Genomic DNA, 23,151 nt, shown 5'->3' with positions numbered 1-23,151 from the left:
AGAGAGAGGGTGTCTGTCTGAGAGAGAGAGAGGGTTGTCTGTCTGAGAGAGAGAGATGGATGTCTGTCCTGAGAGAGAGAGAGGCTGTCCTGTCTGAGAGAGAGAGAGGGTGTCTGTCTGAGAGAGAGAGAGAGGGTGTTCTGTCTGAGAGAGAGAGAGGGTGTCTGTCTGAGAGAGAGAGAGGGTGTCTGTCTGAGAGAGAGAGAGGGTGTCTGAGAGAGAGAGGGTGTCTGAGAGAGAGAGAGAGGGTGTCTGTCTGAGAGAGAGAGAGGGTGTCTGTCTGAGAGAGAGAGAGGGTGTCTGTCTGAGAGAGAGAGAGGGTGTCTGTCTGAGAGAGAGAGAGGGTGTCTGAGAGAGAGAGAGGGGTCTGTCTGAGAGAGAGAGAGGGTGTCTGTCTGAGAGAGAGAGAGGGTGTCTGTCTGAGAGAGAGAGAGGGTGTCTGACTGAGAGAGAGAGAGGGTGTCTGTCTGAGAGAGAGAGAGGGTGTCTGTCTGAGAGAGAGAGAGGGTGTCTGTCTGAGAGAGAGAGAGAGAGGTTGTCTGTCTGAGAGAGAGGGTGTCTGTCTGAGAGAGAGAGAAGGGTTGTCTGTCTCGAGAGAGAGAGAGAGAGAGAGAAGAGAGAGAGAGAGAGGAGTGTGTCTGTCTGAGAGAGAGAGAGAGAGGGTGTCTGTCAAGAGAGAGAGAGAGAGAGAGAGAGAGGGTGTTTGTCAGAGAGAGAGAGGGTGTCTGTCAGAGAGAGAGAGAGGGTGTCCTGTCTGAGAGAGAGAGAGGGTGTCTGTCAGAGAGAGAGAGAGAGAGAGAGAGAGAGAGAGAGAGGGTGTCTGTCAGAGAGAGAGAGATAGAGAGAGGGTGTCTGTCAGAGAGAGAGAGAGAGAGGGTGTCTGTCTGAGAGAGACAGAGAGGGTGTCTGTCTGAGAGAGACAGAAGAGGGTGTCTGTCTGAGAGAGACAGAGAGGGTGTCTGTCTGAGAGAGACAGAGAGGGTGTCTGTCTGAGAGAGAGGGTGTCTGTCTGAGAGAGAGGGTGTCTGTCTGAGAGAGAGGGTGTCTGTCTGAGAGAGAGGGTGTCTGTCTGAGAGAGAGGGTGTCTGTCTGAGAGAGAGGGTGTCTGTCTGAGAGAGAGGGTGTCTGTCTGAGAGAGAGGGTGTCTGTCTGAGAGAGAGGGTGTCTGTCTGAGAGAGAGGGTGTCTGTCAGAGAGAGAGAGAGAGAGAGAGAGAGAGAGAGAGGGTGTCTGTAAGAGAGAGACGAGAGAGAGAGAAGGTGTCTGTCAGAGAGAGAGGAGAGAGGGTGTCTGTCTGAGAGAGACAGAGAGGGTGTCTGTCTGAGAGAGACAGAGAGGGTGTCTGTCTGAGAGAGACAGAGAGGGTGTCTGTCTGAGAGAGAGGGTTGTCTGTCTGAGAGAGAGGGTGTCTGTCTGAGAGAGAGGGTGTCTGTCTGAGAGAGAGGGTGTCTGTCTGAGAGAGAGGCTGTCTGTCAGAGAGAGAGGGTGTCTGTCTGAGAGAGAGAGAGGGTGTCTGTCTGAGAGAGAGAGAGGGTGTCTGTCTGAGAGAGAGAGAGGGTATCTGTCTGAGAGAGAGAGAGGGTGTCTGTCTGAGAGAGAGAGAGGGTGTCTGTCTGAGAGAGAGAGAGGGTGTCTGTCTGGTTAGGAATGATGTGATGAGGGATGAGAGAGAGGGTGTCTGTCTGAGAGAGAGAGAGGGTGTCTGTCTGAGAGAGAGAGAGGGGGTCTGTCTGAGAGAGAGAGAGGGTGTCTGTCTGAGAGAGAGAGAGAGAGGGTGTCTGTCTGAGAGAGAGAGAGGGTGTCTGTCTGAGAGAGAGAGAGGGTGTCTGTTGAGAGAGAGAGAGGGTGTCTGTCTGAGAGAGAGAGAGAGGTGTCTGTCTGAGAGAGAGAGAGGGTGTCTATCTGAGAGAGAGAGAGGGTGTCTGTCTGAGAGAGAGAGAGGGTGTCTGTCTGAGAGAGAGAGAGGGTGTCTGTCTGAGAGAGAGAGAGGGTGTCTGTCAGAGAGAGAGAGAGAGAGAGAGGGTGTCTGTCAGAGAGAGAGAGGGTGTCTGTCAGAGAGAGAGGGTGTCTGTCAGAGAGAGAGAAAGGGTGTCTGTCTGAGAGAGAAGAGAGGGGGTGTCTGTCAGAGAGAGAGAGAGAGGGTGTCTGTCTGAGAGAGACAGAGAGGGTGTCTGTCTGAGAGAGAGGGTGTCTGTCTGAGAGAGAGGGTGTCTGTCTGAGAGAGAGAGAGAGGGTGTCTGTCTGAGAGAGAGAGAGGGTGTCTGTCTGAGAGAGAGAGAGGGTGTCTGTCTGAGAGAGAGAGAGGGTGTCTGTCTGAGAGAGAGAGAGGGTGTCTGTCTGAGAGAGAGAGAGGGTGTCTGTCTGAGAGAGAGAGAGGGTGTCTGTCTGAGAGAGAGAGAGAGGGTGTCTGTCTGAGAGAGAGAGGGTGTCTGTCTGAAGAGAGAGAGAGAGAGAGAGAGAGAGGGGGTGTCTGTCTGAGAGAGAGAGAGGGTGTCTGTCTGAGAGAGACAGAGAGGGTGTCTGTCTGAGAGAGACAGAGAGGGTGTCTGTCTGAGAGAGCAGAGAGGGTGTCTGTCTGAGAGAGAGAGGGTGTCTGTCTGAGAGAGACAGAGAGGGTGTCTGTCTGAGAGAGAGAGAGGGTGTCTGTCTGAGAGAGAGAGAGGGTGTCTGTCTGAGAGAGACAGAGAGGGTGTCTGTCTGAGAGAGACAGAGAGGGTGTCTGTCTGAGAGAGACAGAGAGGGTGTCTGTCTGAGAGAGAGGGTGTCTGTCTGAGAGAGAGGGTGTCTGTCTGAGAGAGAGGGTGTCTGTCTGAGAGAGAGGGTGTCTGTCTGAGAGAGAGGGTGTCTGTCTGAGAGAGAGGGTGTCTGTCTGAGAGAGAGGGTGTCTGTCTGAGAGAGAGGGTGTCTGTCTGAGAGAGAGGGTGTCTGTCTGAGAGAGAGGGTGTCTGTCTGAGAGAGAGGGTGTCTGTCTGAGAGAGAGGGTGTCTGTCTGAGAGAGAGGTGTCTGTCAGAGAGAGAGTGTGTCTGTCTGAGAGAGAGAGAGAGGGTGTCTGTCTGAGAGAGAGAGAGGGTGTCTGTCTGAGAGAGAGAGAGGGTGTCTGTCTGAGAGAGAGAGAGAGAGGGTGTCTGTCTGAGAGAGAGAGAGGGTGTCTGTCTGAGAGAGAGAGAGGGTGTCTGTCTGAGAGAGAGAGAGGGTGTCTGTCTGAGAGAGAGAGAGGGTGTCTGTCTGAGAGAGAGAGAGGGTGTCTGTCTGAGAGAGAGAGAGGGTGTCTGTCTGAGAGAGAGAGAGGGTGTCTGTCTGAGAGAGAGAGAGGGTGTCTGTCTGAGAGAGAGAGAGGGTGTCTGTCTGAGAGAGAGAGAGGGTGTCTGTCTGAGAGAGAGAGGGTGTCTGTCTGAGAGAGAGAGGGTGTCTGTCTGAGAGAGAGAGAGGGTGTCTGTCTGAGAGAGAGAGAGGGTGTCTGTCTGAGAGAGAGAGAGGGTGTCTGTCTGAGAGAGAGAGAGGTTGTCTGTCTGAGAGAGGGTGTCTGAGAGAGAGAGAGGGTGTCTGTCTGAGAGAGAGAGAGGGTGTCTGTCTGAGAGAGAGAGAGGGTGTCTGTCTGAGAGAGAGAGTGGGTGTCTGTCTGAGAGAGAGAGAGGGTGTCTGTCTGAGAGAGAGAGAGGGTGTCTGTCTGAGAGAGAGAGAGGGTGTCTGTCTGAGAGAGAGAGAGGGTGTCTGTCTGAGAGAGAGAGAGAGGGTGTCTGTCTGAGAGAGAGAGAGAGGGTGTCTGTCTGAGAGAGAGAGAGGGTGTCTGTCTGAGAGAGAGGGTGTCTGTCTGAGAGAGAGAGAAAGGGTGTCTGTCTGAGAGAGAGAGAGAGAGAGAGAGAGAGTGTGTCTGTCTGAGAGAGAGAGAGGGTGTCTGTCAGAGAGAGAGAGAGAGAGAGAGGGTGTTTGTCAGAGAGAGAGAGGGTGTCTGTCAGAGAGAGAGGGTGTCTGTCTGCGAGAGTGAGAGGGTGTCTGTCAGAGAGAGAGAGAGAGAGAGAGGGTGTCTGTCAGAGAGAGAGAGAGAGAGGGTGTCTGTCAGAGAGAGAGGAGAGAGAGGGTGTCTGTCTGAGAGAGACAGAGAGGGTGTCTGTCTGAGAGAGACAGAGAGGGTGTCTGTCTGAGAGAGACAGAGAGGGTGTCTGTCTGAGAGAGACAGAGAGGGTGTCTGTCTGAGAGAGACAGAGAGGGTGTCTGTCTGAGAGAGAGGGTGTCTGTCTGAGAGAGAGGGTGTCTGTCTGAGAGAGAGGGTGTCTGTCTGAGAGAGAGGGTGTCTGTCTGAGAGGAGAGGGTGTCTGTCTGAGAGAGAGGGTGTCTGTCTGAGAGAGAGAGAGGGTGTCTGTCTGAGAGAGAGAGAGGGTGTCTGTCTGAGAGAGAGAGAGGGTGTCTGTCTGAGAGAGAGAGAGGGTGTCTGTCTGAGAGAGAGAGAGGTGTCTGTCTGAGAGAGAGAGAGGGTGTCTGTCTGAGAGAGAGAGAGGGTGTCTGTCTGAGAGAGAGAGAGGGTGTCTGTCTGAGAGAGAGAGAGAGGGTGTCTGTCTGAGAGAGAGAGAGGGTGTCTGTCTGAGAGAGAGAGAGAGGATGTCTGTCTGAGAGAGAGAGAGGGTGTCTGTCTGAGAGAGAGAGAGGGTGTCTGTCTGAGAGAGAGAGGGGGTGTCTGTCTGAGAGAGAGAGATGGTGTCTGTTAGAGAGAGAGAGAGAGAGAGAGAGAGAGAGGGTGTCTGTCAGAGAGAGAGAGGGTGTCTGTCAGAGAGAGAGGGTGTCTGTCAGAGAGAGAGAAAGGGTGTCTGTCTGAGAGAGAGAGAGAGGGTGTCTGTCTGAGAGAGAGAGAGGGTGTCTGTCAGAGAGAGAGAGAGAGAGAGAGAGGGTGTCTGTCAGAGAGAGAGAGAGAGATGAGAGAGAGAGAGAGGGTGTCTGTCAGAGAGAGAGAGAGAGAGAGGGTGTCTGTCTGAGAGAGACAGAGAGGGTGTCTGTCTGAGAGAGACAGAGAGGGTGTCTGTCTGAGAGAGACAGAGAGGGTGTCTGTCTGAGAGAGACAGAGAGGGTGTCTGTCTGAGAGACAGAGAGGGTGTCTGTCTGAGAGAGACAGAGAGGGTGTCTGTCTGAGAGAGACAGAGAGGGTGTCTGTCTGAGAGACAGAGGGTGCTGTCTGAGAGAGAGAGGGTGTCTGTCTGAGAGAGAGGGTGTCTGTCTGAGAGAGAGGGTGTCTGTCTGAGAGAGAGGGTGTCTGTCTGAGAGAGAGGGTGTCTGTCTGAGAGAGAGGGTGTCTGTCTGAGAGAGAGGGTGTCTGTCTGTCAGAGAGAGAGGGTGTCTGTCTGAGAGAGAGAGAGGGTGTCTGTCTGAGAGAGAGAGAGGGTGTCTGTCTGAGAGAGAGAGAGGGTGTCTGTCTGAGAGAGAGAGAGGGTGTCTGTCTGAGAGAGAGAGAGGGTGTCTGTCTGAGAGAGAGAGAGAGAGAGGGTGTCTGTCTGAGAGAGAGAGAGGGTGTCTGTCTGAGAGAGAGAGAGGGTGTCTGTCTGAGAGAGAGAGAGGGTGTCTGTCTGAGAGAGAGAGAGAGGGTGTCTGTCTGAGAGAGAGAGAGGGTGTCTGTCTGAGAGAGAGAGAGGGTGTCTGTCTGAGAGAGAGAGAGGGTGTCTGTCTGAGAGAGAGAGAGAGGGTGTCTGTCTGAGAGAGAGAGAGAGGGTGTCTGTCTGAGAGAGAGAGAGGGTGTCTGTCTGAGAGAGAGAGAGGGTGTCTGTCTGAGAGAGAGAGAGGGTGTCTGTCTGAGAGAGAGAGGGTGTCTGTCTGAGAGAGAGAGGGTGGTCTGTCTGAGAGAGAGAGAGGTGTCTGTCTGAGAGAGAGAGAGGGTGTCTGTCTGAGAGAGAGAGAGGGTGTCTGTCTGAGAGAGAGAGAGAGGGTGTCTGTCTGAGAGAGAGAGAGGGTGTCTGTCTGAGAGAGAGAGAGGGTGTCTGTCTGAGAGAGAGAGAGGGTGTCTGTCTGAGAGAGAGAGAGGGTGTCTGTCTGAGAGAGAGAGAGGGTGTCTGTCTGAGAGAGAGAGAGAGGGTGTCTGTCTGAGAGAGAGAGAGAGGGTGTCTGTCTGAGAGAGAGAGAGAGGGTGTCTGTCTGAGAGAGAGAGAGAGAGAGAGGGTGTCTGTCTGAGAGAGAGAGAGAGAGAGAGAGAGAGGGTGTCTGTCTGAGAGAGAGAGAGAGAGAGAGAGAGGGTGTCTGTCTGAGAGAGAGAGGGTGTCTGTCAGAGAGAGAGAGAAAGGGTGTCTGTCTGAGAGAGAGAGAGAGAGAGAGTGTGTCTGTCTGAGAGAGAGAGAGAGAGAGAGAGAGAGAGGGTGTCTGTCTGAGAGAGAGAGAGAAAGAGAGAGAGAGAGGGGGGGGGGGTGTCTGTCTGAGAGAGAGAGAGAGAGAGAGAGAGGGGGGGTGTCTGTCTGAGAGAGAGAGAGAGAGAGAGAGGTGTCTGTCAGAGAGAGAGAGAGAGGGTGTCTGTCAGAGAGAGAGAGAGAGGGTTTCTGTCAGAGAGAGAGAGGGTGTCTGTTTGAGAGAGAGAGAGAGAGGGTGTCTGTCTGAGAGAGAGAGGGTGTCTGTCTGAGAGAGAGAGAGAGGGTGTCTGTCTGAGAGAGAGAGAGGGTGTCTGTCTGAGAGAGAGAGAGAGGGTGTCTGTCTGAGAGAGAGAGAGGGTGTCTGTCTGAGAGAGAGAGAGGGTGTCTGTCTGAGAGAGAGAGAGGGTGTCTGTCTGAGAGAGAGAGAGAGAGGTGTCTGTCTGAGAGAGAGAGAGGGTGTCTGTCTGAGAGAGAGAGAGAGAGGGTGTCTGTCTGAGAGAGAGAGAGGGTGTCTGCTGAGAGAGAGAGAGGGTGTCTGTCTGAGAGAGAGAGAGGGTGTCTGTCTGAGAGAGAGAGAGGGTGTCTGTCTGAGAGAGAGAGAGGGTGTCTGTCTGAGAGAGAGAGAGGGTGTCTGTCTGAGAGAGAGAGGGTGTCTGTCAGAGAGAGAGAGATGGTGTCTGTCAGAGAGAGAGAGAGAGAGAGAGAGAGGGTGTCTGTCAGAGAGAGAGAGGGTGTCTGTCAGAGAGAGAGAGAGGGTGTCTGTGAGAGAGAGAGAGGGTGTCTGTCAGAGAGAGAGAGAGAGAGAGGGTGTCTGCCTGAGAGAGAGAGGGTGTCTGCCTGAGAGAGAGAGAGTGTCTGCCTGAGAGAGAGAGGGTGTCTGCCTGAGAGAGAGATAGAGAGGGTGTCTGTCTGAGAGAGAGAGTGTGTCTGAGAGAGAGAGAGAGACTCTCTTTCTCTCTCAGACTCTCTCTCTCAGACTCTCTCAGACTCTCTCTCTCTCTCTCTCAGACTCTCTCTCTCTTTCAGACTCTCTCTCTCTCAGACTCTCTCTCTCTCTCTCTCTCAGACTCTCTCTCTCTCTCTCTCAGACTCTCTCTCTCTCTCTCTCAGACTCTCTCTCTCTCTCTCTCAGACTCTCTCTCTCTCTCTCTCTCACTCTCTCTCTCTCTCTGACTCTCTCTCAGACTCTCTCTGACTCTCTCTCAGACTCTCTCTCTCTCTCTCTCAGACTCTCTCTCTCTCTCTCTCAGACTCTCTCTCTCTCTCTCAGACTCTCTCTCTCTCTCAGACTCTCTCTCTCTCTCAGACTCTCTCTCTGACTCTCTCTCTCTCTGACTCTCTCTCTCTGACTCTCTCTCTCTCTCAGACACACTCTCTCTCTCTGACTCTCTCAGACACAGAGATAGTCAGAGAGAGAGAGTCAGAGAGAGAGAGTCAGAGAGAGAGAGTCAGAGAGAGAGAGAGTCAGAGAGAGAGAGTCAGAGAGAGAGAGTCAGAGAGAGAGAGTCAGAGAGAGAGTCAGAGAGAGAGTCAGAGAGAGAGAGGGTGTCTGTCTGCCTGAGAGAGAGAGAGAGAGAGAGAGGGTGTCTGTCTGCCTGAGAGAGAGAGAGAGAGAGAGGGTGTCTGCCTGAGAGAGAGAGAGAGAGAGAGAGAGAGAGAGGGTGTCTGCCTGAGAGAGAGAGAGAGAGAGAGAGAGAGAGAGGGGGGGGTCTGCCTGAGAGAGAGAGAGAGAGAGGGTGTCTGTCTGAGAGAGAGAGAGAGAGAGGGGGTGTCTGTCTGAGAGAGAGAGAGAGGGGGTGTCTGTCTGAGAGAGAGAGAGAGAGGGGGGGTGTCTGTCTGTCTGAGAGAGAGAGAGAGAGAGAGAGAGAGAGAGAGGGTGTCTGTCTGAGAGAGAGAGAGAGAGAGAGAGAGAGAGAGAGAGAGAGAGAGGGTGTCTGTCTGAGAGAGAGAGAGAGAGAGGGTGTCTGTCTGAGAGAGAGAGAGGGTGTCTGTCTGAGAGAGAGAGAGGGTGTCTGCCTGAGAGAGAGAGAGGGTGTCTGCCTGAGAGAGAGGGTGTTTGCCTGAGAGAGAGAGAGAGAGAGAGAGAGAGAGAGAGAGGGTGTCTGCCTGAGAGAGAGAGTGAGAGTGATAGTGTGTCTGCCTGAGAGAGAGAGAGAGAGAGAGAGAGAGGGTGTCTGCCTGAGAGAGGGAGTCAGAGAGAGAGGGAGTCAGAGAGAGAGGGAGTCAGAGAGAGAGAGTCAGAGAGAGAGAGAGTCAAAGAAGAAGAGAGAGTCAGAGAGAGAGTCAGAGAGAGAGAGTCAGAGAGAGAGTCAGAGAGAGAGTCAGAGAGAGAGAGGGTGTCTGTCTGCCTGAGAGAGAGAGAGAGAGAGAGAGAGGGTGTCTGTCTGCCTGAGAGAGAGAGAGAGAGAGAGGGTGTCTGCCTGAGAGAGAGAGAGAGAGAGAGAGAGAGGGTGTCTGCTTGAGAGAGAGAGAGAGAGAGAGGGTGTCTGCCTGAGAGAGAGGAGAGAGAGAGAGAGAGGGGGGGGGTCTGCCTGAGAGAGAGAGAGAGAGAGGGTGTCTGTCTGAGAGAGAGAGAGAGAGAGAGAGGGGGTGTCTGTCTGAGAGAGAGAGAGAGGGGGTGTCTGTCTGAGAGAGAGAGAGAGAGGGGGGGTGTCTGTCTGTCTGAGAGAGAGAGAGAGAGAGAGAGAGGGTGTCCTGTCTGAGAGAGAGAGAGAGAGAGAGAGAGAGAGAGAGAGGGTGTCTGTCTGAGAGAGAGAGAGAGAGAGGGTGTCTGTCTGAGAGAGAGAGAGGGTGTCTGTCTGAGAGAGAGAGAGGGTGTCTGCCTGAGAGAGAGAGAGGGTGTCTGCCTGAGAGAGAGGGTGTTTGCCTGAGAGAGAGAGAGAGAGAGAGAGAGAGAGAGAGAGAGAGAGAGAGAGGGTGTCTGCCTGAGAGAGAGAGAGTGAGAGTGATAGTGTGTCTGCCTGAGAGAGAGAGAGAGAGAGAGAGAGAGAGAGAGAGAGAGGGTGTCTGCCTGAGAGAGGGAGTCAGAGAGAGAGGGAGTCAGAGAGAGAGGGAGTCAGAGAGAGAGGGAGTCAGAGAGAGAGGGAGTCAGAGAGAGAGGGAGTCAGAGAGAGAGAGGGGGAGTCAGAGAGAGAGGGGGAGTCAGAGAGAGAGGGGAGTCAGAGAGAGAGGGGAGTCAGAGAGAGAGGGGGAGTCAGAGAGAGAGGGGGAGTCAGAGAGAGAGGGGAGTCAGAGAGAGAGGGGGAGTCAGAGAGAGAGAGGGAGTCAGAGAGAGAGAGGGAGTCAGAGAGAGAGAGGGAGTCAGAGAGAGAGAGGGAGTCAGAGAGAGAGAGGGAGTCAGAGAGAGAGAGGGAGTCAGAGAGAGAGAGGGAGTCAGAGAGAGTCAGAGAGAGAGAGGGAGTCAGAGAGAGAGAGGGAGTCAGAGAGAGAGAGGGAGTCAGAGAGAGAGAGGGAGTCAGAGAGAGAGAGGGAGTCAGAGAGAGAGAGGGAGTCAGAGAGAGAGAGGGAGTCAGAGAGAGAGAGGGAGTCAGAGAGAGAGAGGGAGTCAGAGAGAGAGAGGGAGTCAGAGAGAGAGAGAGGGAGTCAGAGAGAGAGAGGGAGTCAGAGAGAGAGAGGGAGTCAGAGAGAGAGAGGGAGTCAGAGAGAGAGAGGGAGTCAGAGAGAGAGAGGGAGTCAAGAGAGAGAGGGAGTCAGAGAGAGAGAGAGAGTCAGAGAGAGAGAGAGAGTCAGAGAGAGAGAGAGAGTCAGAGAGAGAGAGAGAGTCAGAGAGAGAGAGGTCAGAGATGCCAAGTGTCAGGAAGAAAACATTAATTTTATCGTTGTTCTTGTTCTTTTTTTTTTATTGTGTACTTTTCGAATTAAACCTACGTTTCTATGAAAATTGAAGTTTTTGTTTTTTTGCGGCCCACCTAAACTGAAACCTTGTTTATTTGACCCGTGTTAGCCTTTGAGTTTGACATGCTTGTGTTAGAGCAATAAAACATAAAGATTTAAATTTTCCAGGCTCGAGACACTTCACACAGTGTAGGAAAGGAGGATTGAATAATTTTACATTCATGGGACTTGAACAAATCAAACCATTAACAAGAGGAGGAGATAGATTGAGGTTACTTAACCAGAGAATGTTGTGGATTTTTCTGTTGGACACACTCAGTCCATTCGGAATGAATGTAGACTGGGAACTCCAACATTTTTTATAATTCAATTATTAATATCAATGTTGTCAAGACTACATTTATGTATTTTTTCCTCTTTCCCCTTTCACTCTCCCCTCCTTCTCCCCTCCCTTCCTTCCCCTCCCCTTGCCCTCCCCTTCCCCCTCCCCCCACCCCTCCTTTCTTCCCCCCTCCCATCCTTTCTTCCCCCCGCCCCCCCCTTTTTTCCCCTTCTTTTCCCCTTATGAGTAAATGTATTTTTCATATAGCTATAGTGTTATTCTGTTTGATACTCATTCCTTTTTGGTAATGAGTTAAGAATTTTTATATTATTGATATTGAGTATCTTTAAAAAGAATTTGATATGCTTCTAGTGTTTTTCTGATTGACATTCACTTCTTTGTGGGAATAAGTTAAGAACTTTGATATTATTGAAATAAAGTATCTTTAAATTGGAATATTGACAATTAATAGTATATGCTATGTAATAAAACTATATATTGTTCTTTGAATTGAGTTAATGCCAGGTAGTAAGATAGTGTTACCATCTGCATTGCTAAATTGCAAAATCCTTTATGCAGGCCTGCACAACATACGGCCCGCGGGCCACATGCGGCCCGCCCGGCCTCTCTGTGCGGACCGCGATGAGATTAAAAAAAAAAAAAAAAACTTTAAAAAAAAAAAAAAAACTTCAAAAATAAAATAAAAAATGGCGGCGGTTCCGTGAGGTGCATTGATGTGAGGTGCATTGATGTGAGGTGCAGGGGAGGTGAGGTGCAGGGGAGGTGAGGTACAGGGGGTGAGGTGCAGGGGAGGTGAGGTGCAGGAAGGGTGATGTGAGGTGCAGTGGGGGAGAGTGATGTGAGGTGCAGGGGGGGAGAGTGATGTGAGGTGCAGGGGGGGAGAGTGATGTGAGGTGCAGGGGGGGAGAGTGATGTGAGGTGCAGGGGGGGAGAGTGATGTGAGGTGCAGGGGGGGAGAGTGATGTGAGGTGCAGGGGGGGAGAGTGATGTGAGGTGCAGGGGGGAGAAGGATGTGAGGTGCAGGGGGGAGAAGGATGTGAGGTGCAGGGGGGGTGGGATGTGTGTGGTGTGCAGGGGGGTATTTTGTGTTTGATGTGGAGAGGGAGTATTGTGTGTGTGGGTGAGGGGGAGAGATGGGGGTATGAGAGGTAGATGGGGAGTATCGCAAAGGTTGATAGTGAGGGGTTCTGGGGGAGATATGAGGATGATGATGAGAGGTGCTGGAGGAGAGATGATAATGATGATGATTTTACCCGTGCGGCCCAATTTTTTTTTCCTTGGAGTTTCTCGCTTTACGAGTTGTGCAGGCCTGCTCTATGCCATTGTGAGTGTGTGATAAATAATCTTTTGTATGTTTTTATTATATATCAAAGTGGTGATTTTTTGTTAGATTTATGTCAGCCGTAAAGTTTTTTATTAGTTTATTTTTAAGAGCTATGGGAAGGATAACTATGAAATAGGTGTTTAGCAGATGATTTTTGTTTGTTTATATATATATATATAGTTTTAACCTTGAGTAGGCGGAATAAATTAAATATACGGCCCTATTGGCTACATTACAGGGAAGTATGGGTATTTTAAGGTGTTCCGTTCACAAGTATATATCCTCTTTGATAAAGCGTGGAGTGACGCGCGAAACGCGTAAGAGTGTGTTTTTTTTGGCTGCTATGTGCCAATAAAGCTATTTACCAGTAAAGTGTCCCGGTCTGCAGCATTTCTTCTCGGGAGCCGATGCACCGCCTGAGTTTTTCTCCTATCGACTATCCACGTTTATCCCGGTTGGAGCACGCTGACGTCCAGGAGCCCTTCCTCAGTGAATTTGTTTCATGAGTTTACCCCATGCAAGATATTCCTCGGGTCAGGCTATTGGGGAGACTTTAACACTGTTATTTATTTGTGAGACAACAAGGGGTTAAATTCCACATATGGGACGTCCCTGAGAAGTATTATAAAGAAACAATTACAATTGTATTACTGCTGGATTCGGCTGAAGGGGCGCCGCTAGGGAGTTTTATACTCCAATCTCTCTTTCACTTATGAGACATAATTGTAAAATTATTAATTGGGATGTTTCTTTGCCTTCCTGTGGGTGCATGTAAATATAACAATGTCACTTTAATTATATGATTCAGTATCTGGCACAAGTAGAATTTTATAAAGGTTGAATTCAATGACAGATTTAAATAATCTAAGGACTAATTTACAAGTAATACATTGGGATGATGTTTTTGCAGGGAAAAATTTAGAAGAAAAATGGGCAGTCTTTAAAACATTGTTAGAAAGGCACACTTATCGTATACCCTTGGGTAATAAGTATAACAGAAATGAGTCAAAACCAATGTGGCTAAATAAACAGGTAGGGGAGGAAATGGACAAGAAGAGGAAGGCGTTTAGATTCTTTAAATCAGAAGGGACGGAGACATCGTATCACAATTATAAGGAATGTAACAAAAATTGCAAAAAGGCAATCAAATTAGCAAAAATGGATAATGAAAAAAGGATTGCAATAAAAAGTAAGATCAACCCTAAAAAGTTCTTTAAGTACCTACACTACCGACACACTTTATTGAAGTGTGTTCGGTACTGCAAGCCGGGAAATCTCCCGGCTTGCTAGTGGCCGCCCCTCGGCGCGGTCACGCGTCATCGGGAGCGTGCGCCCCCTGCACGCGTGTCCAGGGGCTCCCCGAGGGAGCCCTGGTGTCCCGCGATCGCGGGACAGCGGCAGGGGGTTCCGGGGGACCCGGCGGACCCGGCAGCGGTAGGGAGAGCGCCCCGATCGGAGGGCGCTCTTCCGCTGCTTCGGCGCGCGCCCGTCACACTCGGGCGCGCGCCAGGCTACTGCTGCGGCACAGAACGGGCAAATGCTCGAATAAACTGTGCCGCAGCAGTAAATAACAAAAATTTCAGAAAAGAAAATATAGGACCCTTTCAGTGTGAGATGGGTAGGCAGATCATTGGCGATAATGAAACAGCAGAGGTATTAAACAAATTATTTGCCTCTGTTTTTACTCTGTTTCTCCATATTAATGAACAATTGGTTAACTGAGGAAGAAGTTCATAGGTGGCATGATAAAATTAAAGTAAATAAGGCACCTGGCCCCGATGGCATACATCCAAGAGTTCTCAAGGAGTTAAGCTCAGTAATAGCCAAACCATTACATTTAATATTCAAGGACTCCATTTCCACAGGCTCAGTACCACAAGATTGGCATAAAGCAGATGTGGTGCCTATATTTAAAAGGGAGCTAGATCGCAACAGGTTAATTACAGACCTGTAAGCCTGACTTCAATAGTGGGGAAACTACTTGAAGGTTTAATACGGGATATTCAGGAATACCTAATGGAAAACAAAATTATTAGTAATAGTCAGCATGGATTTATGAAGGATAGATAATGCCAAACAAACGGTATTTGTTTCTTTGAGGAAGTAAGTAGGAATTTAGACAAGGGTAATGCAGTTGATGTGGTCTACTTAGATTTTGCAAAGGCTTTTGATACTGTACAATTCAACACGAGGTTGGTGTACAAATAAAGCAAATTGAACTCAGTAAAAATATATGCACCTGGATTGAAAATCGGTTTAAGGACAGATAACAGAGGGTTGTCATAAATTGAACTTTTTCAGGTTGGGCTAAAGTTGTGAGTGGAGTACCTCAGATATCGGTACTGGGACCCCTGCTTTTTAACTTGTTTATTAATGACCTTGCGGTTGGGATTGAGAGCAAAGTCTCAATCTTTGCTGATGACACTAAATTGTGTAAGGTAATAGAATCAGAGCAGGATGTCATTTCTCTTCAGAAGGACTTGGAGAGATGGGAAACGTGGGCAGGTAAATGGCAGATGAGGTTTAATACAAATACTGCTGCGGCCAGCTTCAGGCTAACATTTACCCGTTTCTTCCCGTGGCATATATCGGCTGGCGCCGATCTTGGCCGTGCGCCAGCCGCATCTTCCCCGCATCCTTCCCCTCCCCTCGCGACCCCCTGGCTGCTCCACCTCTGCTTCTCCGCGTCCGGGGGCCGCACACACGCATCCCCCCTTACCCCGCCACCCCTTCAACCACCTTCCGGGAACCCTGGCACGCGTGACCGCGCACCAGTGACACGCGGCACGCGTCGGGGAAAAACCGCGCCTGCACGCGGTTTTAAATTACCCACGGTGGCGGCCGCTTTAGACTCAGGGTGGCCGCCACTGTAAATGTAAGGTTATGCATTTGGGATGCAAGAATAAAAAGGCGAATTACAAATTAAATGGGGATAAATTGGGGTAATCCTTGATGGAGAAGAATTTAGGAGTGCTTGTAGACAGCAGGCTTAGCAATAGTGCCCAAAGTCATGCAGTAGCTGCAAAGGCAAACAAGATCTTATCTTGCATTAAACGGGCAATGGATGGAAGGGAAGTAAACATAATTATGCCCCTTTACAAAGCATTAGTAAGACCACACCTTGAATATGGAGTACAATTTTTGGCACCAATCCTAAGTAAAGACATTATGGAACTAGAGAGAGTGCAGAGAAGAACCACCAAATTAATAAAGGGGATGGACAATCTAACTTATGAGGAGAGGCTAGCTAAATTAGGTTTATTTACATTAGAAAAGAGGCGTCTAAGAGGGGATATGATAACTATATACAAATATATTCGGGGACAATACAAGGAGCTTTCAACAGAACTATTCATCCCACGGGCAGTACAAAGGACTCGGGCCATCCCTTAAGGCTGGAGGAAAGGAGATTTCACCAGCAACAAAGGAAAGGGTTCTTTACAGTAAGGGCAGTTAAAATGTGGAATTCATTACCCATGGAGACTGTGATGGCAGATACAATAGATTTGTTCAAAAAATGTTGGACATCTTTTTAGATAGGAAAGGTATACAGGGATATACCAAATAAGTATACATGGGAAATATGTTGATCCAGGGATTAATCCAATTGCCAATTCTTGGAGTCAGGAAGGAATTTATTTTTCCCCTTATGAGGCATCATTGCATGATATGACTCTGGGGGGTTTTGTTTGCCTTCCTCTGGATCAATAAGTAAGTATAGTTAAAGGATAAAGTATCTGTTGTCTAAATTTAGCATAGGTTGAACTTGATGGACGTACGTCTTTTTTCAACCTCATCTACTATGTAAGTATGTTGATCCGGGGAGTAATCTGATTGCCAATTCTTGGAGTCAGGAAAGAATGTATTTTTCCCCTTATGAGATATCATTGGATGATATGACACTGGGGTTTTTTGTTGGCCTTCCTCTGGATTAATATACTGTAAGAATAGATATAGGATAAAGTATCTGTCGTCTACATTTATCATAGGTTGAATTTGACGGACGTATGTCTTTATTCAACCTCATCTACTATGTAACTACAGTATGTAACTGTAACAATTAACATTTAATGCTACATTAATATATTTTCTCACCATAGATGTATCTTCACCACATGACTGATCTGTGAACAAGAAGCAATATAAGAAATGTCCCAAGCATCATAAATTACAGAGGTGTTAATGGAAATATTATTATTAAGGACTTCAACATAGCACAAGTCTGTATGAGAATTGGAACAAGATTACAAGAAACTCGGCAGAGCATTCCTATACATCGACAGCATTTTACTAAACGTACAGACACCACAATACCAGACAAGACAAGGAGAAGGTTTAAATAGCAGAGACATGAAAACCTACAGTGGGAAATACGGTAATGTTATACAGCAAATAATCCATACAGGGAAGAAATACTATAACTGCTCTGAATGTGGGAAAAGCTTCAGTAAGAAATCAAATCTCCGTAGACACCAAACAATCCACACAGGGGTGAAGTCTTATTACTGCTCTGAATGTGGAGAAAGCTTCAGTGATGTGTCAAATCTTGTTACACACCAAATAATCCATACAGGGGTGACACCCTACAACTGCTCAGAATGTGGGAAAAGCTTCAGTCGGAAATCAAGTCTTGTTACACACCAAATAATCCATACAGGGGTGACACTCTACAACTGCTCTGAATGTGAGAAAAGCTTCAGTCAGAAATCAAGTCTTGTTACACACGAAAGAATCCACACAGGGGTGACACCATATAACTGCTCTGAATGTGGGAAAAGCTTCAGTGATAAATCAAATCTTGCTACACACCAAAGAACCCACACAGGGGTGACACCCTATAACTGCTCTGAATGTGGGACTAGCTTTAGTCGGAAATCAAATCTTGTTAGACACCACAGAATCCACACAGTGGTGACACCCTATAACTGCTCTGAATGTGGGACAAGCTTCAGTCGGGAATCAAATCTTGTTAGACACCACAGAATCCACACATTGATGACCCCCTATAGCTGCTCTGAATGTGGGAGAATCTTCAGTCGGAAATCAAGTCTTGTTAGACACCAAATAATCCATACAGGGGTGACACCCTACAACTGCTCTGAATGTGGGAAAAGCTTCAGTCAGAAATCAAGTATTGTTACACATCGAAGAATCCACCCAGGGGTGACACCCTATAACTGCTCTGAATGTGGGAAAAACTTCAGTCGGAAATCAAATCTTGTTAGACACAAGATAATTCACCAAGGGAAGTCTCCCTCTAACTATTAATGTGAAAATATACAAAATACCGTTACAAAACACACTAAATAAATATATATTTTTTTAATTTAGGGAAAAGTTGTAATTTAATGGGGTTATTAGTTATGATGGTGCAATCAGGAGAACGTGTGTGTGTGTGTGTGTGTGTGTGTGTGTGTGTGTGTGTGTGTGTGTGTGTGTGTGTGTGTGTGTGTGTGTGTATCAGAAAAAGATATAGGACAGCGTCTATTGCTAAACCGTGTATTGGTGAGCGTAGGTATTATAATTTAGTATACAGGTAAAATTACCTAGAAATGAATATTGTTAAATGTCTCTCAAACGTATAAAAATATATGAAGAAATCATGCATGTACAGGCATACCCCGCATTAACGTACGCAATGGGACCGGAGCATGTATGTAAAGCGAAAATGTACTTAAAGTGAAGCACTACCTTTGTCCCACTTATTGATGCATGTACTGTACTGCAATCGTCATATACGTGCATAACTGATGTAAATAAGGCATTTGTAACAGGCTCTATAGTCTCCCCGCTTGCGCACACCTTCGGTACAGGTAGGGAGCCGGTATTGCAGTTCAGGACAGGCTGACTGGCGCATGCGTTAGCTGCCGTTTGCCTATTGAGCGAGATGTACTTACTCGCGAGTGTACTTAAAGTGATTGTCCTTAAACCGGGGTATGCCTGTATAGACATTCAGCCTGCTATGTACTACTAGATAATACAAACTGCAGCACAACTATAAAACTAAAATAATAAAATATGCTGTAAATGTATATGTAAAATAAAATGTCCAGAATGTAGCTAAATAGCTAAAAATGACTATTAAAAAGGATCCAACTTGGCTTCCTCTGGAGACTTTGGCAGCTCTCTTCAAGGGAACAACCACCTCCTCAAACGATACCTATAAGAAGAAAAAGAGCTCTCTCCATGTGTAAAATCAATGGTGTGGTTTAATCTTCTGAACAAAGTAAAAGTGGCAACTCACAAACATCCGATGTCAAAAAGCATTTGTGAGCAAAGCTCGTGCACTGTGGATAAACCGGAAAGGTGATCAGCAGCTCCAGACCTCGATCATCCAGCAGGAACCTTGGCAGGCAGGCTGTGTCGCCTTGCAATGCAGTCCCCAGTAAACACTGATTGGTCAAAGTAGTTCCGCACCGTACTTCCAATCCTGCGTGTAGCCTTTACTTCTGGTGTGATGATGTCACACAGCAAATGTGATGATGAAAACGCCCTTACGCATTTCTTCAGCCCAAAGCTGATTTAATCAGGGGATTTTTTCTTTGGGTTGAAGATTATATGAAATATTATTTATCCAAATTTACCAGATTAAAAAAATGGAGCAAAAATAGCACTAAAATTATCAGAAAGGAACACTGGTTGCGTGCAATGTTACATTTTTCTGGACATGTATCAGAATTGTAAGGCATGGTGGGCATTTTCATAGTCCGAAGACTGATTAATAACTTCTGTATTCAATCCAAATAACTTTTGTTTTTGGTAAACTATATTATTTATTGTATTACATTTATACAATACTAATAAGTGTTAGAAATACATTTTTTATATTAAAATGTATGAATGAGAATTTAAATTGTAACAATATATATCTCTCACTGCCACCCCCCTCCCCAGGTCTCTCACTGCCACCCCCCCCCCAGGTCTCTCACTGCCACCCCCCCCCCCAAAGCCTCTCACTACCCCCAACCCTGTTGTCCCTTCTTTTTAAATCTTTCAGACACCACAGTATCCTTCACCTGTACAACCTTCCCTAGCTGCGTCCCTGCTCCAACTGTCAGCAACCCTCAGAGTTAAAAATGTATCAACTGCCTCACAGAAGAATCCTGTCGCCTCATAGGCCTGGCCACCTGACCCTCAGCCCTGTGGCCTTCTGGGGGCTGTAGTCCCCGCAGAGCGCTCTTAACCTTGGTGCTGCGTGCACTAACCCAAATGTCTATCTCTGCTCCCTGCGCATGCGTGAGTTGTGTAATGGTCGCCGCACCAGGGGAAGATACTGCGCGTGCGCAAAGGCAAGATGTCGGCGCCCTGATCCTATGCTCCCGACCGCCCCCCACAGCAACTCCCCTTCTCCCGAGCTGCAGCGGAGATAAGGGGCCAGTCGGGGAACCCAGGCCATATATATATATATATATTATATATATATATATATATTTATACACACACAGTGTCCACACAGTCCGGAAATAATTGGACACTGACACAATTTTCATAATTTTGGCTCTGTACGCCACCACAATGGATTTGAAATGAAACAACCGAGATGCAATAGAAGTGCAGACTTTCAGCTTTAATTCAAGGGGTTGAACAAAAATATTGTATGAAACATTTAGGAATTGCAACCATTTTTATACGCAGTCCCCTTATTTCAGGGGCTCAAATGTAATTGGACAAATTAACACAATCATAAATAAAATGTTCATTTTTAATACTTTGTCAAGAATCCTTTGCAGGCAATGACTGTTTGATGTCTGGAATGCATGGACATCACCAAATGCTGGGTTTCCTCCTTTGTGATGCTTTGCCAGGCCTTTACTGCAGCTGTCTTCAGTTGTTGTTTGTTTGTGGGTCTTTCTGCCTTAAGTTTTGTCTTCAGCAAGTGAAATGCATGCTCGATCGGGTTGAGATCAGGTGATTGACTCGGCAATTGCAGAATATTCCACGTCTTTGCCTTAAACTCTTGGGTTGCTTTCGCAGTATGTTTTGGGTCCTTGTCCACCTGTAAAGTGAAGCGCCGTCCCATCAACTTCGCTGAATTTGACTGAATCTGAGCAGACAATATATCCCTATACACTTCAGAATTCATCCGGCTGCTTCTGTCTTCTGTCACATCATCAATAAACACTAGTGACCCAGTGCCATTGTAAGCCATGCATACCCATGCCATCACACTGCCTCCAACGTATTTTACAGATGATGTGGTATGCTTCGGATCATGAGCCGTTCCAAGCCTTCTCCATACTTTTTCTTCCCATCATTCTGGTACAGGTTGATCTTAGTTTCATCTGTCCAAAGAATGCTGTTCCAGAACTGAGCTGGCTTTTTTAGAAATTGTTTGGCAAAGTCTAATCTGGCCTTTCTATTCTTGAGGCTTATGAATGGTTTGCACCTTGTGGTGATCCCTCTGTTTTTTCTCTCGTGATGTCTTCTCTTTATGGTAGACTTGGATAATGATATGCCTACCTCCTGGAGAGTGTTCTTCGCTTGGTTGGATGTTGTGAATGGGTTTCTCTTTACCATGGAAAGGATCCTACGATCATCCACCACTGTTGTCTTCCGTGGACGTCCAGGCCTTTTTGTGTTGCAGAGCGTCCAGTGCGTTCTTTTTTTCTCAGAATGTACCAAACTGTTGATTTGGCCACTCCTAATGTTCCTGCTATCTCTCTGATGGATTTTGTTTTCTTTTTTTTCAATCTAAAGATTCCCTGTTTCACTTGCATTGAGAGCTCCTTTGACCGCATGTTGTGGGTTCACAGCAACAGCTTCCAAATGCAAATGCCACACCTGGAATCAACTCCAGACTTTTTACCTGATTAGTTGATTAAATAACGAAGGAATAGCCCACACCTGTCCATGAAACAGCTTTTGAGTCAATTGTCCAATTACTTTTGGTCCCTTGATAAAGAGGGGGCTACATATTAAAGAAATGTTATTCCTAAACCCTTTCTCCAATTTGGATGTGAGTACCCTCAAATTAAAGCTGATAGACTGCACTTCAACGGTAGTAGAAAAGAGCAAATAGCGCACAGCCAAGGAGTCGGGTGGTAAAAGATAAAATCCATTTATTTCAGTCCATGACCGGAAAAAACTACTCCTTGATAAAGGACCTACCGGTCCGAAACGCGTAGGAGGTTGCGTGTTCCCTCCCGTGGGGTGATGTTTTTTCCGGTCATGGACTGAAATAAATGGATTTTATCTTTTACCACCTGACTCCCTGGCTGTGCGCTATTTGCTCTTTTCTACTACCGTTGGACTTCTCTATCATGGCTGGCACGCCACTATGGATCCGCAGAGAGTGTGAGAGTGGGTAAGAATTTATTCTTATGACTGTTTATAGTTGAGTACTCTTATTTGGAAATGGACACTTTATTACTTATATCTTTGAGTGACTCACAGGTCATGATATTTGTACCCACTCCAACTCATTCTACTATGGAGTCTTATACATTTGGATGAAGTTTACTGGGGTTGAGCACCCTAATCCCCCCCTTTAGACTGCACTTCAAGCCCATATTCATTAATAAACTGTAACTTGAATTTATTTTTGTACGCAGCCGAAATAACAAAACTTGTATCAGTGTCCAATTATTTCTGGACCTAACAGTATTTCACTGTGTATTTTTGTCATATTGGAAGTAGCTCTGGGCTCCCTTTGTGTTTTGTTTTTTTGTAGTATACAGCGCTCAGTAGCACTCCCTTTGACACTTATATACATATATATATTTTGGGGTTAATACTGTATGAGCTTACTGGGTATCTGTGTATATGTATGTACAGCTCAACCCCACTATAACGCGGATCCGCTTATAACGCAGTTTGAGCATGGACACCGAAATTTAAAAAAAAAACTGTACACATCACATTGCATACAATCACAGCACACATACCACACTCACTTTACACACTCACGGCACACTCTCAGCACACTGCATACACTCACAGCACACTGCATACATTCACAGCACACACACCACACCACACACACAGCCCCTCCTACCTTTGGTGTCACAGCCCACCTTTGGGGGCATTGTGGGGCTGCTGGGGGGGGGGGGGAGGAACGGTGCAAGGCTGGGGGATCGGCGCGAGGCTGGGGGGGGGGCGGTGCGGGGTTCAGTGTGAGGCTGGGGGGGGGGGGAATAAGTGGGAGGATCGGTGCGAGGCTGGAGGATAGTTGCGGGGATCCGTGGTTGGCTGGTGTGGAGCTGCTGAGGGGAATGCTGGGAGAACTACAGTGGCTGCTAGGGGACATGTAGGGCTGCAGGCGCCTCACTCCACCTCCTCCCCCCCACTCCTCCCGATCGGGCATGCGGCGGCCATGTTTTTTAAAATTGGCGTGACCCCAGTTATAGTGCGGTCGGATCGGGTGGCCCCCGAGGACAATGCTATAACGGAGTGGGGTGGGGAGAGTAGGCAGAGGGAGGGAGAGAGAGGTGACGGAGCGAGGGAGAGCTGTGTGTGTGTGTGTGTGTGTGTGTGTGTGTGTGTGTGTGTGTGTGTGTGTGTGTGTGTGTGTGTGTGTATATATATATAACAAAACACAAACGGTAGCGCTTAATAATTAATTATGTGAATATTAACGTGCTTAAATCTATAAAAATTAGATGAATACTTAATTATAATAATAGTGATTTAGACTAGTGCTATTAATAGCTATTAGTGTTATAACTAATCATAAAAAAAGGCACTCAAAGTTCACACAGGTGTAGTCCATCAGGTCCACCGAGGATATGTAAAAATTAGGATGGTATCCAGACCCCAGATACTAATGGTTCATGCAGCTCCTTTGATGTGGTATAGCCACCCACAAAGTACCTACAGAAAAAAAAACAAAGAGAAGCGCAGGCACCATAGTGTTATACTGTATAAAAAATAGAGTTCAATTAATAAAACACGTGGTCCCAAGGAATCGCACTTACAATATTTGTGTAGCCCCGGTCCCCTCCGACTCCCAGAGACTCCCCTCCTTTGCCTTAGTGCGGTCACGGGTGCCGCCGAAGCCAGCGACGGACCCGCCGGCTCTATCCAAAGGTGGGGGCCGGAGTAGGGAGCGTTCTGAGGCTCGGCGGCGCACTCGGCTAGCGGGGGCCGCCATGATGGTTTGCGCGCACATGCGCAGGGAAGTGTGGGAGTTGCGGCGGCCATTAGGAAGTCGCGCATGCGCAGTGGAATCGCGCACGCGGCCCCAATGTTACAGCAGCCTCCACAGGAGTACAATTCCCATCAGGCAGAGGGAGACATGCATCAGGTGCTCCCAAACAGCCAATAGGGCTCAAAGATTCTCGGCGGTTGCATTGAGATACATTTCGCGGGCTTTGAGTGGTGAGTTGGTGCAG

General features: G+C 47.9%; 1 protein-coding gene across 1 annotated transcript in view; it reads left to right on the top strand.

Annotated features, from left to right (window-relative positions):
- Window positions 1-17,147, top strand: part of LOC142464322 (uncharacterized) — a 237,333-nt gene extending 220,186 nt beyond the window's left edge. The window contains exon 2 of the mRNA XM_075567816.1: window positions 15,922-17,147. Coding sequence (XP_075423931.1) covers window positions 16,172-17,089 — 918 coding nt within the window. The 5' untranslated portion in view covers window positions 15,922-16,171 and the 3' untranslated portion in view covers window positions 17,090-17,147. The remainder of the gene's footprint in view (window positions 1-15,921) is intronic.
- Window positions 17,148-23,151: the final 6,004 nt, after the last annotated feature.

The sequence above is a fragment of the Ascaphus truei genome, chromosome 12, assembly GCF_040206685.1.
Source record: "Ascaphus truei isolate aAscTru1 chromosome 12, aAscTru1.hap1, whole genome shotgun sequence".
Taxonomy (NCBI): domain Eukaryota; kingdom Metazoa; phylum Chordata; class Amphibia; order Anura; family Ascaphidae; genus Ascaphus; species Ascaphus truei.
Note: the sequence above shows the minus strand (reverse complement) of the source record. Positions and strands in the feature narration are given on the sequence as shown.